We start from the raw sequence: 15,067 nt of genomic DNA on the forward strand, positions 1-15,067 counted from the left end.
TGGACGGATGGTTCAAGAGATAAAACGTTTTGATACAATGAGTGTATGAAAGAAATACAAAACTCCCCGGTTGCGACATGCGTCGCACATGGAATGCGTCACTTGTCACCACGAGAAAACATGAGAGTGATCTTTGCAAGGGGTACCCTCTAGTTACTGATTTCAACATTATTGAAGTAGATTATTGTTTTAAAATATCTTTTTTTAGCAAACGTGTTTAAAAATATTGGAGCGGACCAAGTTTTGAGTTGGGCCATTTCCGTTTCCAAACAAAGAAAAGTAAAAAGAAGCTGGGCCGTTTTCCAGCACGGCCTGCGAAGCTCACCGGCTCGGACGCTAGGCTCGACTCCAACCCCCCTCGCGCCGCCGAAGCGCAACAGCAACGTACTCTCTTTCCCTTCTGCCTTCCTCTCTCTCGTGACCTTCCCTGGTAGAGATGGCAGGCGGCGGCGGCGGCGGGAAGAAAGACCGCGGCGAGGGGCTGGGGCGAGCGCTTGTCCGGCAGCGCAACAAGCAGGCCTTGGCCGCCAAGGCGAGGGGCCAGCAGCTCGTGATCTCCCGCCGCGCGCAGCAGGCGCTGCCGCTCGAGTCCGTCATCGAGGTCAGCGACATCGACGCCGTCCTCCAGCGGGCCGCCGAGGAGGAGCTCCTCCACGGCGACGACGCGGAGGGCGCCGCCGCCCTGACCGCCGCTCTCGGTTCCGGCCTCATCGACCTGTAAGCGCCCCGTCCTCTGGGGGGTTCTGTTTTGAAGCCCGCAGGTGTTCGACGAATTGCCTCTGACACGGGGCCTGCGTTTATTTTGCGTTTCAGGGATGGGACGGGGGACACGGAGGAGGAGAGGCGGCTTCTGCGGGAGGAGCAGGAGGCCCTGCACGCCGACAGCCTCAGGGTGCCCCGCCGGTGAGTGCTCGGCACCGTCGTTTTCTTTTTTCTTTGGTCGTCTTTAGTGGGACAAGCCGTGCATGGCTGAACGGAATTGGAATGTTTTCAGGCCCCCGTGGACTGCCCAGATGACAACCGAGGAGCTCGACACCAACGAGAAGCGGGCTTTCCTGGAGTGGCGGAGGAACCTCGCGAGGTTGGTGCACTTCTCTGCTTTGTTTCTAGAAGTGCCGTTGTTCAAAAATTACATTATTCCTTTGCACGCTGGGCCTCCTTGGAGTAATGTTATCGAGTATATTTCATGAAACATCAGGTCTATGGCCTTAGTTGTCGGAAATCTCCGGATTTGTATTCATATCATTTTGGTAAACCCACTTAAGTAACTCCCCGCCTTGGCACTTTGACAATTTGAACAACACTACTTGTCTACAAAATACTTCAGGAGTAATTGGCTACGGTGTTGTTTGTTTCTCAAATTATGCGGGTGCGTCAATGTAAAACCCATCTCATGTGCTGTAGCAATAAACCCTCAGGTTTTCTGCAACTATAACCATAAACTTGGGTATCTTTGGAATCTTCGTGATAAATTCTGAAGCTGGTTCGTTCTTTCTGGGCATTGAAAAGATGCAAAGTGCTACAAGTAAAGTACTAGTTTAAGTATTTGAATCGAACAGTATATGAGCAAAGACAAGTTTTTAATTGGTTTCTTTAGCTTGAGTGGAAGCAGTTTACATGTTACTGAGTACTCTTTAGAACGTCTGAGCATCTAGTCCATCTAAGTGAATTCTAAGTTTGTTAGTATGTTGTTTGTTGTACACAAGTCCATTATAAAAGAGGTGTTCTGCAGATTGCAAGAGAATGAAGAACTTGTCCTTACGCCTTTTGAGAAGAATCTTGATATCTGGAGACAACTGTGGAGAGTACTTGAACGCAGCGATTTGGTTAGTATATCTATTTGAGAAGCCTATGGTACAACTAAGGTTTATATGAACATTAACTATGAATTCATTTGCCATTTATCTCACTTTTCAATCAGTTGGACATTACCAGTAGGTCCAGTACAATGTTCCATCTTTTTCAGCATCTTGTCGTTTTCCTGGGCATGAATGCATGTGCACACCTACTCATCATTGGCAACCTTGTATCTAGTTTTAATATGTCCCCATTCGAATTAATGTGATGCATACATTATGTGTTCTTATCTGTTATTAAGTTGAACTATTGTACCTTATTGTCTTGGTAGTATTGGAGCCTTTGTGACTGTGATCAGCCCTTCTTCTTTTCCCTAGAATGAGCTAACGTTCCAGGAAATTATGTGAAAGCACTGACTGGTTTCCTTCTTTTTTGAAGCTCGTGATGGTCGTCGATTCTCGAAATCCTTTGTTCTACCGTTGCCCTGATCTTGAGGTACTTAGAATTTAGACTCGGTATTTTTTTTCCTATTGTGTTTAACTTACATGGTTGTCTATATTATATTATTGATAAATTCCCATTGGTGTTAGATGACCGGTACCTTGAGTTTGACTTGTTGCTACTGCTGGTTGTTGCATTATTTGTTCTCTGATCTTGTCGAAGCATTGAAATCCAGTTCTCCCTGAAATGTTGGTTCTTCTTTAAACCTAAAACTGCAGTTTTAGGATTCACATCATAATCAATGCTTCATTCTTTACTGCCTTCTGATATGTGAGGTGTTTGAAAGGTAGGTGTGGTATTTGAGACTAGCTGTGAGGTTTCCCCTGTATTATAGAACTGTTTGTTTTATTGTATTGTGGATTTTTGCAGTTTTCTGCTTTCTTCTGATATATATCTTTTCCTACGTATTAAGGAATATGCACAGGAAATTGACGAGCACAAGAGAACACTGCTTCTTGTAAACAAGGCTGATCTTTTACCACTGAGTGTCAGGTTAGTAGCTCTCTGGAGGTGCATTTGATTTCCAGTTATCTTTGGTGTCTGCTGTGATGCATGACATTTTCTCAATTGGAAAAAATGCAGGCGGAAATGGGCATATTACTTTAAGGAACATGATATTCTCTATCTATTCTGGTCTGCTAAAGCTGCTACCGCAGTGTTAGAAGGGAAAAAATTGAGCAGCCAAACCATGGAAGAATCAGATACAGATCTTGATACAAAGATATATGGCCGGGAAGAGCTCCTGGTGAGGTTGCAGGGCGAAGCGGAGTATATTGTGAGCCAAAAGGCAACATCCGCTGTTGGAGAGGAACCTGAATCTAGTTCTGAATCTGCCTTGGTGCAACCCAAGCGTGTGGTTGTTGGATTTGTTGGTTATCCAAATGTTGGGAAGAGTTCAACCATCAATGCTCTGGTTGGTGAGAAGAAGACTGGTGTAACATCTACGCCTGGCAAGACCAAGCATTTCCAGACACTGATAATCTCAGAAGAGCTCATGCTGTGTGATTGTCCTGGTCTGGTCTTCCCTTCTTTTTCAAGCTCGAGGCATGAGATGGTGGCATGTGGTGTCTTGCCAATTGATAGGATGACAAAGCACAGGGGAGCAATTCAAGTGGTGGCAAATCGTGTGCCGAGAAACATCCTGGAACAGGTTTACAAAATCACCCTGCCAAAGCCCAAGGCATATGAGGAAGCATCTCGACCACCAACCGCTGCTGAGTTGTTGATGGCGTACTGCACATCTCGGGGGCATGTCAGCCATGCTGGGCTGCCTGATGAGACCAGGGCTGCTCGGCAGATACTGAAGGATTACATTGATGGAAAGATTCCACACTTTGAGCTTCCTCCTGGTGAGATAGATGATGAAACTGATGGAGAGGACAACAGTGACCTAGAAGGCTCAAGCACTGCAGCAGCTGATCAATCAGACGACGGTGCTTCTGATGAAGATGATGAGGAAATCAATCGAGCTGAACCTAACATCAGTCATGCCCTAAACGACCTTGCATCTTTTGACATGCATGGCCAAATGACCAAGGGTTCCACAAAGAAGAAGAAGAAAGAAGCATCCCACAAGCACCACCGGAAACCCCAGAGGAAGAAGGATCGATCATGGAGGGTTGGAAACGATGGTGCTGATGGGTCGGGGGTTATACGGGTGTTCCAGAAACCCGCCGTTAATCTTGCTGCCAGTAACACTAGCGTCGTAGGTTAGTGCTTCAGTTTTTTGATGGCTTGTGTGCCGCGCCCGAACCCCTTTCTGTAACCCTCCCTCACATTACAAGTATCCATGATGTTTGGATGGAAAATGTTGCCGAAACTAAACCTATCATTCCAAAAACATTTCTCTATTTTGTTTCAACTTGCGTTTGCCACTTTCTGTGTTGCAGTAATATGCTCTGTGTCGGGTTTTTTAGCAGTTCACTGGCTGGTATAAAAGCCAGGATTGATTATTTTATTTTCAGCAATGTGAGCAATTTGCATCGGAGGAAGAAATCCTTGCGTGCAAGGCAAAGTGACGGCTGTAACGGGACTGCGTCCAACATGTCGACGAACAAAACAGGTCACAACAAGTAAGCAGAACTGGTACCCCTGTTTCTAAATAATAAAACGTTTTTGCAGTTTAAATTGAACTGCCAAGACATCTTTATTCCACTACTGAATGAACCTTACAATCTGTCCCCAAGAATACAGAAATGCAGCAGAAACTTTCAATTCAAATGTACTTTAAACAGGCAGCAATTCTCAAATTCAACTGTAAATTTGCAAAAGTAGCCAAAGATGAAATAGCACAGGGTAACACCAGCAGTGTAGATGAAATAGCGAATTATAACCAAGCAAATCATTCTTTGAGAATCCCATGTTTATAACTATGTCAGGAAATTCTTGCTGTTGCAAGGCAAAATGAGGCCGGCTGGAACTAACATATACCGAACAGAACACGGTATGGACAGCCTCAGCACCGCTGATTCAGACACTAAATGGCAACCCCTATAATCTTACATTATATTGCTCAAAATTAGCTGACAAATGTCCAAAACCAGCCAAATAACGGGTCAAAAAAAACCCAGCCAAATAACGGGTCAAAAAAAACCCAGCCAAATAACGGGTCAAAAAAAAAAACCCAGCCAAATAAGAGTGGCAAATCTCTCCAGCACCATGAACAAAACCAGCATCTAACAACGGAAATTAGTGCTCACTCAGTTACTGATTGACAAACTGATTACTGGACGAACTTCCTGTCAATTGTTCGCTACGCATGATCAGCGTTACAAATTTGAAGAATAAGATCAGCACGAGAGCTAATCGTGTCAAATCAGTATCGATGCATTGGATTATTATTACAGCACAAGATCACTTCTCCATATTAGTTCACGAGCTAGAGCTCGTGCAGTGTATAATTCCCACCAAAAGAATCGAATTTTTCTTGGAGAGGCCACCCTCTCCCATCTTGCAGATCACGCCCCAGGTAAAACAAAATAATTCACATCTAGGATGCCTCAAATCTCACCAAAAAATCACAAGATCCCACGCCTAGGCGGCGGGATCAGGCCGCAAGATCCTCCTTCTCCTTCACCACCACCGGCTCCGCCTGCTTCTTATTGTCGCCCTGTTCCTCCTCCGCCGCCGGGGGCGGCGGCGAGGCAGGGGAGGGCTCGGAGGCTTCGCTGGCCTTGAAGGCCTCGAGATCCTCGGCCATGGCGCGCTCGGCGCGGAGGATGGGCTCGTAGTAGTCCGGGAACTTGTCCATGCACCTGCGCAGCGCGGCGGTGGCGTCGTGGCAGCGCTCGACGACGTCGCCGCCTTCCGCCTCCGCCTGCTCCACGCACTTCTCCCACCCCACGAACTCCTCCTTGCACCCGCCGCCCTTCATGAACAGGCAAAATCCGCACTCCCCTTCCTCCTCCTCCTCGCCGCCTTCCGCCGAGGCGTCCAGGACCACCGTCTCCCCCGCCGCGCCCGCCTCGCCGCCGGGAGAGGCGGCGGCGGCGGCGGACTGGGCCTCTTCCTTTGCCGGTGAATCGGCGGGCGCGGCGGCCTCCGGGGTCGCATCTGCCGCGGACGCGGCGGAGCCATGCTCGATATCTTCTTTGGCCGGTGGATCGGCGGGCGCGGCGGCCTCCGGGAGAGGAGCGGCGGCGGAGGCGGCGACTCCCATCGCGTGAGCGTGAGGGGGGTTTTGCCTGTTGAATCGGACGGGGGATTCGTGGAAGCTGCGGGACCGGGGAAGCTTAAACCCTATTCGAGGTGGGCCTAAACTAATGGGCTTCGCGAGCACGGGTAGAGGAACAGCCCGGCCCGGGTGTACCGGCGTTTCAATGTACTTTTGTGCGTGGTGGACTAGTTCTCCTCTTCCGGCATCGCGCTTGCCGGCGTTGACGACAGGACTACATCCCCGTCCGTGGCCAAGACGGACGGCTTTTTTTTTCTATTCCATTTTTAATTTTCAGAAAAAAATTCCTATCTTTTTTATAGGGGATTTTTTTCTGATCTATTCATTGTTTATCATGGCAGTACAATGAACATCCGAAATAACAAAAAATATACTACTCAAATGATAGGTGACACATGTGTGGCATGAAACAATCTCGCCCTGCCTATTTTTTACAACTAAAGTTGCCATCCTAAAAGAAAAAAGTAAATCCAAAAAAACTGAAACTTGTCATTCGAAAAGAAAGTTGCCATCCTCGTGTCACTAAACTTGTCATGAAAAATGTTTGGAGTTGCCATGTGCTCATGCCACACATGTGGCACTTAACAGGGTCCAATATATAAACCTGCAATGTGTCTTTTTTTCATAACACCAGAAATAAAAAAAAACTCGCTTTATCTATACTTCCTTGGGTGGTTTTGCTATTGTATTTTTTTATGTGGTTGGGTGGTTCATGTCGACTGTGTTCTATACTTCCCTGGGTGTTTTTTTTGTTTGTGGTAATGCTACAACTAAGTGTTGATGTCGCCACTCCAGCCACAATTATAATTAAGGGTTCAAATTGAGGGTTATAGTCAGGGTTTATGTTATCGACACCAAAGTAGAAACATGTCATCACTTTATCTAGAGGGTAGATCAGATGTGGCTTTGTATCAGTTGCAATATGACCACGGGATACAAGACATCTAGTGGCACAACAGGAAGACGGCTGACCATGACGTAGAAGAGGCGCGAGTGGTGATGGAAGGAACTGGTCTCGCCTCATCCACCAACATGTGAGTCACCTCAAATGCATGCCTTGGACATTGTGGTGCTATGTGGACATCTAAGGTATGGTAGAGTTAGTCATTCGTTGAGACTGGGCTAAGTTTTTTTTTTTGCCCCGACGACACCAAACGCAGTTGTCCATGGTCGTCGGGAGATATCTTCGGCAGTATTGAGAAGGGACACCGAAAGGACAAAAATGTATGAGGATTTCTTTTACCACCATCGCATGTATGTACCATATTGTTCGAGTGGTCTCTCTTCATGGATCCATGTCTAGTGTTTTCTGCACTAGAACAGTTTGGTCTCATCAACATTGTAGTAATACTATTTTATGATCTAAATAACGCTCTCTCCCTAAATGGAAATTACATTGTGCTTTCCACGGCTGTTGCTTTTACCCAAACAACAATTATATACCATGCGCCGTGACAGACATAGTCTGATGATCTTCTTAGAAGGAGGAGTCAGGTGTTGATGCCTTGTTTCGGTACACAAAGGGGGAGATTATGACATCAATGGAAGAGTCGAAGTGGGAAGTAATCCAACCGTTTCGAAACAGTTGAAGTTATATGTTTGTTCTAATTGAAACTTTTTTAAAAATTTGGTCAACTTATAAGAAAAATAGCTTTGTGTGTGTGTGTGTGTGTGTGTGTGTGTGTGTGTGTGTGTGTGTGTGTGTGTGAAGTTCACTTGTGACAAACCTGTGTGTACCAGATGCAAAGGACGGGGGTCTATCCTCGTTTTCAAAAAAAAAAACTTGCGACAAACCTAGAACTTCAAATACTTTGAAACCGAGGATGTACTCCCTTCGTTTTTATTTACTTCGCATATTAGGCTTGTCCAAAGTCAAACTTTCTATACTTTCAACAAGTTTGTAGAAAAACATATAAACATATAAATCACCAAATATATATCATTGATTCATCGTTGCATATATTTTCACATCATATAAATTTGTTACTGTAAACGATTATATTGTTTTCTGTAAACTCGATCAAACACTATAAAATTTGACTTCAGTTAAAACTAATATGCGAAGTAGTAAACAAAAATGGAGTGAGTAGCAGACGGAGGACTGGTCGGCTCGTATTTTAGGAACTTGAGGAGGAGGAGGGGTTATTCTCCGATAGCGGCGGCTGATTGTGATAGGGCTACGGCCGGTGGCAGCTCGCCGGCTGACCTGACTTTTCCACCGGCAGGCAGAGGCCGGTAGCTGTAAACAACGACCGACGGCGAGCAAGGAGTAGTATGTGCGGCGCCACAGATTTTTAGCCTGAAAGATCCACCGGGAAAGTGCGGAGCCAGCATGGGGACACGTGTGTCTGGGAAGGTTCCAAGGTCAATTTCCGGATGTCTCCGTGCTGCTTGGAGTTGTGTCTCGTTTGCAGTGTGGAGTTGTGCGCTGTTTTTCCTTGTTTTGGCAAAGGCGTGGGGTGTTCGAGGGCAGGAAGAGACACGTAGCAGTACATCAACGGTGGCAACAGGTGAAATTAGGTACTGTAGCGATACGGAGAGATGGCTGGTGCACAGTGCACGTCGAGAGATTCTCAGCTGGCTGCTGCTCGAGCTCGACGGGCTGTATGACGTCCCTGTGAAAAGCGGCCTACTCATCAGTGGCCAAGTAGTTGTATTGCATATCGTAAAGGTGCCAGGCTTTCCATGGGACTGTTTCTCCGTCCAGGCTGTTCCTAATTAACAAGTGCAGTACGGGCAAAGAGCAGCTTTTGCTAAGTTCATTACAGATTTATTTAAGTGCTCGGTCACTCATTAGTGAGGTGAGGACTGAAATAACAAGAGCGTCGACCAAGTCCACTTCAGCAGTGGATGGCGTGAGGGCCCACCAAGGGGTGCAGCGGAGCAATAGCCTGTGGCCACGCGGATGGCAATCATCTTCCAAACAACGTCGGTCGTACGGTGTCAAGTCGAACCGTCTCCCATCGAGACTTCGAGAGCGCCGTATCAGCGCAGCACCTACGTTTCTTTTTGCTCCCCACTAAGTACACACACGTGAGCGCTCCCAGGGATTCTAAAATAAATTGCTGGATGTGAGGAATTTATCTATTAATCATCTGTAAAAATAATTAACTAAATATCACTTTCCAAATAAAAATGGTAGCAATTCTTGTGAGTGCTAACGTTTCTGCTTTTTACAGCAAGATCAAAAAGATTTTCCCCAAGTCTTCCCAACGGTTCTACTTGGCACAAATACTAATTAAACACAAAAAACACAACCAAAACAGAGGATGGATAAATTATTTATTACTAAACAGGAGCAAAAAGCAAGGAATAAAAATAAAATTGGATTGCCTCCCAACAAGCGCTATCGTTTAACGCCCCTAGCTAGGCATAAAAGCGAAGATAGATCTAGGTATTGCCATCTTTGGTAGCCAATCCATAAGTGGCTCTCATAATAGATTCATATGGTAATTTAACTTTCTTTCTAGGGAAGTGTTCCATGCCTTTCCTTAATGAAAATTGAAATTTAATATTCCCTTCCTTTATATCAATAATTGCACCAATCGTTCTAAGGAAAGGTCTACCAAGAATAATCGGACATGAAGGATTGCAATCTATGTCAAGAACAATGAAATCTATGGGCACATAGTTACTATTTGTAACAATAAGAATATCATTAATTCTTCCCATATGTCAGGGATATACCTCACAGTATGACCCGGCCGGAATTGGCGACTCACTGATGACCCGCCCGGAGCTTGGCGATTCACAGATAACCTGCCTGATCTTGGCGACTCATTAGTAACCCGGCGGGCGGATCAGATGGACAACAAGGCCCAAAGCCCAGAAGGCCGGCTCACGTTATGATGGGCCGGATTAAGAGGAAAGGGATGACAAATATTTCCTTTACAAGGAAGCAAGACCCGGATTTGTAATTAACTTGTAAGAGAAGATAGACTAGCCCTAGTCCTATTAGGACTCCACATGTAACCCGCCCCTCTAACTTATATAAGGAGGGGCAGGGCTCCCCCAGACGAGACAGAAAAAAAGAAACAATTTCTAGGGCTAGACATAAAGAGCCGGCTTACGGCGACTCTCTCATGAGCATAATGAGATCTAGCCACAAACAACATGTAGGGCTATTACCGGATGATGTTTCCCGGGGCCCGAAGCTGTCTAAATCTTTGTCTTGTGTGTTGCGTCTCTCGTCCCGATCAACCCCTCTCAAGCTACTGCATAGATGCGTTGGCCTCGCGACTACGTCCTGACACTAAGGACATTTGCCGTGACAAATCCACGACAGTTGGCGCCCACCATGAGGCCTGCGCACGGTGGTGTTGAGTTTTTGGAGGGATCTCTTTTAGGGATTGAGAGTTCACAATTTTTCGGATGAAGAAGAGCCGGAAAAACCAGCATCAACTTCAAGCTTCAAGTTCATCAATTTAGATTTACAATCTGTGGAGCTTAACGTCAACTGCAGCGACTTACAATCCGCCGAGATGAAGAACATATCGATTTCGTCGACTGTAGCGGACGTATCAAGTCATGCCCGTATCCGAGTCAAACCAGTACAAGTTGCAAAGAAAAAAAGTGGAAAGTTATCTATGACCAAGGAGGATATGGACTCCGGGTTGTCCTTGTGTGTTTCTGAAAAAAAAAGACCGCAACTATCACGGCTGTACCGGACCAGCGCTGACATGCCGTGGCCTTTATCTCACCGGCGTGGTTGTTTCCGCCTCTGCCATGACCTCTATGGTCGGGCCTCGCTGGCGCACCTTCAACCGTCGAGCCTCTCCTCGCCCTACCTCTGAGCTGGCCCTCGCTGACCCGGCCCTGCTGTGACCCGCCTTGCCTGCTGCGAACTGCCGCCATGCAACGAGCCGCCGTTGCGGGCTCACCAGCACGCTGCCGTTCCTCACGACCATGGTTCTGCTTCTCCGTGTACGACCTGAAAAAGGGATTGGACTGTGGTAAGAAGTTGAACCCTGTTGCTGGGGTGATGCTACAAATCAGAAATCATCCGCCTGTTCAGCCGTCGGATCAGCGTGAAGGGAGGCGTTGGATTACAAAAAGGCAGCAGCGAGAGCGACAGCTTCAACGCAGTGACATTGCAGCCCCGCGGGAAGCTCAAACTCAGCACCAACAGCCTCCGGTGAGCTCCATTGCAACCTGACAAAGCTCTAGCGCAGCAACGACGCTCCAGCGAACTCTATTGCAACTCTGGCCGAGCTCCATTGCACCCCCAATAAAGCTCCAACGGCTCCGGCGAAGCTTTGTTGCAACTCCGACCGAGCTCCAACGCAGCACCGACGCTTCGTCGAAGCTCGATTGTAACTCCGGCCGAGCACCATGGATGCTGCATTGAAGCTTCGTCGCCGGCGAGCAGCGCCATGGCTGCTGCGTTGAAGCACCATCGCTGCTGCGTTGCAGCTCTGCCGCCGGCGAGCAGCGCCATGGATGCTGCGTTGCAGCTCTGTCGCCGGCGAGCAGCGCCATGTATGCTGCGTCGAAGCTTCGTCGCCAGCGGGCAGCACCACGGATGCTGCGTTGAAGCACTGCGGCTTCAACAGCCGTCGCCAGCGCAGCCGCCGGCGCCGGCTCCCTTGCAGCCAAGCAGTACCGCCGCCGGCGAGTTCCACGGGGTCGGGGCGCTGCTTGTGCTGCATTGTAGCTCCGCCGCCGTGGCGAGATCCACGAAGACGCGACTTCCTTCGACGATGGGCGGCATCCGCCTCCGGCGAGCGGCGCCAGGCTCCGGCCTCCTCCTTCATGCTGCAGCGCCATGCCTCCTCTCCCGCGTTTGACATCAAGGGGGATGGAAAGGAGTGGGAACGAACGTGTGGACGCGAAGAAGATAAGGCTGGGGCGGTTGCAAGCGACGTGTGAGGCTGGACACGTGTCGTGCGTTCCAGGCGGTTTTGCACGGCTTGGAAAATCAGCCGGCTTAATTTAAACGTTTTCCCTGTTGCTGAGGCCTTCGCTGCTGGAACCAGCTTCCGCCGTGACCCGCTGTGATTCGCCGTGACCCGCCCCGATCAAGTTGCCTTGGGCCCCGCTCTGCATCGGCATCAAATTGCCGCCGTCACGTCTACGGCCTCGCGTGAGCCGGCTCCGAAAGTGCTCGTCCGCCTGGCCTCACCATGGCCTCTACGGCCCTGTGCTAAAGTCGCCGCCCTTTGCTGCTCAAACCGGGATTCGTTCCTCTCCTCCGGGTCAACTCCACTCCGAGCCGCCCTCGCTGCCGTGTCGCTGGCATCTGAGTCGCCGCCTTGGCCTTATGTCTGCGCTCGCGTGCCTGTTGCCCGAGCGTCGCACAAAGCCACCCGGGCGGATGACGATGCCGTGCCTACGCCTGCTGTTGTTTCCGCTGTGAGCTGCATGAATTATCCCCTTCACGGTGCTCCAGCCCGCTGGCTCCGCTTCTGCTGGCTCACCTGAAAGCTGCGGGCTATTTTCTGAAGAAAGGAAAGTAGGGAACGGACTGGGAAGTTGAGAAAGAAAAGAAAGAGGCTGCAGTCCCGTGAGTTCTTCATGATCAGACATGGTCCCACGAATAAACTAAATATATTGGTACAATTATCATCAGGCTTTGGCACGGTTTCCAAAGGGGGCCATCATGCACCATGAAGAAGATTAAAGCCAAAGCGTGACAAGGGGTCACATAATAAGTGATCAGGAATCACATCAGATTACTGTTTTGCTGTTGTTGGTTATTTTTTCTCTGGCATGATAAAGCTACAACGCAACACTGATTTTGGCACTGTCCAATGGATACGAGCGGAGCCTGTCGGCAAAGAAGGAGGAAACAAAGAAAAAAGAAAAGGTGAAGCTACTGTTACACTGGAAGCATCAAATGCAAATGTTCCAGTATGGACAAGCTGACCAGAAAGGGTTTAAATTGTCATTGAAATTACTGGAGATTATCTACGGACGTCATGCATAAATCATTTGTCGTCCGGACAACTCAGGTGATATCCATTTAAGTTTATTTTTCTCAATACATTGTTTTTATCAAAAAACAATTACTTGGTCTATGCTATTTTTTCGTAGGACCATTATTCCTCACGAAAAGGTCTTGCAAAAGGGGCGTGAGCAGATATTATTTTTTGCACTAGCGCTCATCCTGCGCAGGTTGCTACCCCCGCTACATCAGCACACGCGATTGACTTATTGTTCGCCCCTGCGGCCGATTCTCCCGCCCGCACCGGTTTATAACGCCGCGGTCGACTCATTGTCCGCGCCAGCTTACAAACGTTGCGGCTGACTCACCCGTCCGCACCGGTTCATCCGTGAGCGACTTCAATTTCACCAAGCGATCATCAATTTCATGGCGGATCATTTCCGACCTGGCACATTAGGTGATATCCATCTAAGATATATTTTATTGGCATATATTATTGTTGTCAAAAAGCAGTTTATCTTTGCCTTGGTCTGCACTATTGTTGATGAAGTTCAATGTGGTTGACTCGCCCGCGCCGGTTTACAGCACTGCGGCCGACTCATTTGTTTTGAGCCACCTCTGATGCGACGGTCGTTTTTACCATCCGTCTCTCGCGGCCTGGTCTACATCAACGCACTGGGCCGCACTTGTCTCGATGAGCTGTTTATTGAGTATGAGCAAGTCACTACTTGGGAAGTCCGGTTTTTCTTCCAACAAATTGGAGGCAAATTATCATATATTATCAGCCGCCGTCTGCACTGGATGGTTCAATGGGCAGGCGCACAAGTCGCCACCACTACAGTTTGGTTAAACTTCAAACAACCAGTTGGAAGGAACCATTGGCCGAGTTGCTGACACGGCTCATACAAGATCATTTATAACCCGCCGCAGTCACCTCAACCTTCTGTGGATTCACATCGCGTTATCAACGCCAATGATATACACCTTCTGCTATGGTCAAATATGGAGAATTTCAAGCCAACTCTTCGAGTCATCTTGAGACTCGGGGGCTACAATAGTATGGCTCGGCAAAATTAGCCGGTTTCAATGAATTCAAGAACTCCGGGTCATTGAAGGGAAGATAACCCGGCCCTGGAGGCTACTGTTTTATTGGCGAATATTTAAAGGTCGTCAGAAAATTTCCGGCTCAAAATGAAGATTCCGGTTTAAAATACAGCTCAAGAAAAATCTCTCTCCCGCAAAGCTTTGAAACTCTCAAAACCGGTTCAACATCCGGCTCAAGGTAAATTGGTCCCTTACAAAGCTTTGAGGTTCTCAATATCCGGTTTAAGAATTTCTGGTTCAAAAAGAATTAATCTCTTGCAAGTTCGAATTCTCAGACAAATTAATGGTTACCAAAGAGAACTTGCTGCCATGATGCACGGTTCAAAACATGGGTATCCTGCCTTACGGCTTATCATATTATGGTCACTTGGGGGCTTCTTGCTCATCGGGCATAGCTATCAGTACCCTCTTGATCGGCGCAATGCCAAAACTTATATGGTCACTTGGGGGCTTCCTGTTCAAACATAGATCGTATTCGAACCAAAGAGAACATAGCTGTCGATACCCTTTTGATTGGCAAACTGCCGAACCTACTTGGGGGCTTCTTGATCGTATCCGAATCATAGCTCAACCCCTTTGGGAATCGACGTGGATCGTATTCGAATCAGCGTCGCTAAACAACTCTTAAGGTCATTTGGGGGCTTCCTGTTCAAACATAGGTCGTATTCGAACCAAAGAGAACATAGCTGTCGATACCCTCTTGATCGGCAACGCCAACGCCACTGGGGGCTATATGATCGTATTCGAATCTTAGCTTAACCCCTTTGGGACGGTTTACTGATCGTATTCGAATCAGAAGCCTCAAAAATTTTATCTGTTTCTTATACAGTTCTTGTAATCACAAGTATTTGAGTTGTCACAAATATCATATGTGCCGGCTTTTACAGAGTTGAGTTATCAACTTCACCCTCCGGATTACATAAACCGGCGGTATCATTTATTATAACCTGGCTTGACTTTTGACTATAAGTCGCCAGCTTATAACAATCATCATCTATGTGGAAGCATTGGCTTCTAAAGGATTGGGTTATCACCCTTACTGCACAGGTCATGTAAACCAGCAGTACAAATTCAATATCACAGTGGTTATATGTGAGGTATTATGACCC

General features: G+C 47.7%; 3 protein-coding genes across 4 annotated transcripts; 1 reads left to right on the plus strand and 2 right to left on the minus strand.

The window, feature by feature from the left end:
* Nucleotides 1-361: 361 nt before the first annotated feature.
* LOC125510506 (GTPase LSG1-2) lies at nucleotides 362-4,159 on the plus strand. The gene is made up of 7 exons (XM_048675714.2): nucleotides 362-717; nucleotides 814-903; nucleotides 995-1,081; nucleotides 1,733-1,826; nucleotides 2,236-2,292; nucleotides 2,711-2,790; nucleotides 2,881-4,159. Exons 1-7 carry the CDS (start codon nucleotides 437-439, stop codon nucleotides 4,010-4,012), a joined length of 1,821 nt encoding a protein of 606 aa, XP_048531671.2. The 5' UTR covers nucleotides 362-436; the 3' UTR covers nucleotides 4,013-4,159.
* Nucleotides 4,160-5,100: 941 nt separating this feature from the next.
* On the minus strand, nucleotides 5,101-6,017 carry LOC125510507 (uncharacterized). The gene has a single exon (XM_048675715.2). It carries the CDS (start codon nucleotides 5,954-5,956, stop codon nucleotides 5,345-5,347), a length of 612 nt encoding a protein of 203 aa, XP_048531672.2. The 5' UTR covers nucleotides 5,957-6,017; the 3' UTR covers nucleotides 5,101-5,344.
* A 4,511-nt stretch (nucleotides 6,018-10,528) lies between these two features.
* On the minus strand, nucleotides 10,529-12,539 carry LOC147972795 (uncharacterized). Of its 2 annotated transcripts, none has more exons than XR_015603507.1 (2): nucleotides 11,021-12,539; nucleotides 10,529-10,901 (listed from the first exon to the last, which is right to left on the minus strand). XR_015603507.1 is itself a non-coding variant. In XM_087523678.1 (2 exons), the coding sequence occupies exons 1-2, from the start codon at nucleotides 11,735-11,737 to the stop codon at nucleotides 10,869-10,871; spliced, it is 648 nt and encodes a 215-aa protein (XP_087379804.1). In that variant the 5' UTR covers nucleotides 11,738-12,512; the 3' UTR covers nucleotides 10,529-10,868. The 2 variants fall into 2 exon arrangements, 1 of the variants encoding a protein (XP_087379804.1); XM_087523678.1 differs by having other exon boundaries at nucleotides 11,123-12,512.
* Between the last annotated feature and the right edge of the window lie 2,528 nt (nucleotides 12,540-15,067).

The sequence above is a fragment of the Triticum urartu genome, chromosome 5A, assembly GCF_056163025.1.
Source record: "Triticum urartu cultivar PI428250 chromosome 5A, HENAU_Tu73, whole genome shotgun sequence".
NCBI lineage: Eukaryota > Viridiplantae > Streptophyta > Magnoliopsida > Poales > Poaceae > Triticum > Triticum urartu.

Bases quoted from the DNA above. Each gene is read 5' to 3' on its own strand.
- LOC125510507 (XM_048675715.2), bottom strand. From the start codon at position 5,956: ATGGGAGTCGCCGCCTCCGCCGCCGCTCCTCTCCCGGAGGCCGCCGCG.
- LOC125510506 (XM_048675714.2), top strand. From the start codon at position 437: ATGGCAGGCGGCGGCGGCGGCGGGAAGAAAGACCGCGGCGAGGGGCTG. The intron at 1,082-1,732 runs GTTGGTGCACTT...GGTGTTCTGCAG, and splicing joins TGGCGGAGGAACCTCGCGAG to ATTGCAAGAGAATGAAGAAC. The intron at 2,293-2,710 runs GTACTTAGAATT...CTACGTATTAAG, and splicing joins ACCGTTGCCCTGATCTTGAG to GAATATGCACAGGAAATTGA.
- LOC147972795 (XM_087523678.1), bottom strand. From the start codon at position 11,737: ATGGCGCTGCAGCATGAAGGAGGAGGCCGGAGCCTGGCGCCGCTCGCC. The intron at 10,902-11,122 runs GTTGCAATGGAG...TCCCTTTTTCAG, and splicing joins CTGCGCTAGAGCTTTGTCAG to GTCGTACACGGAGAAGCAGA.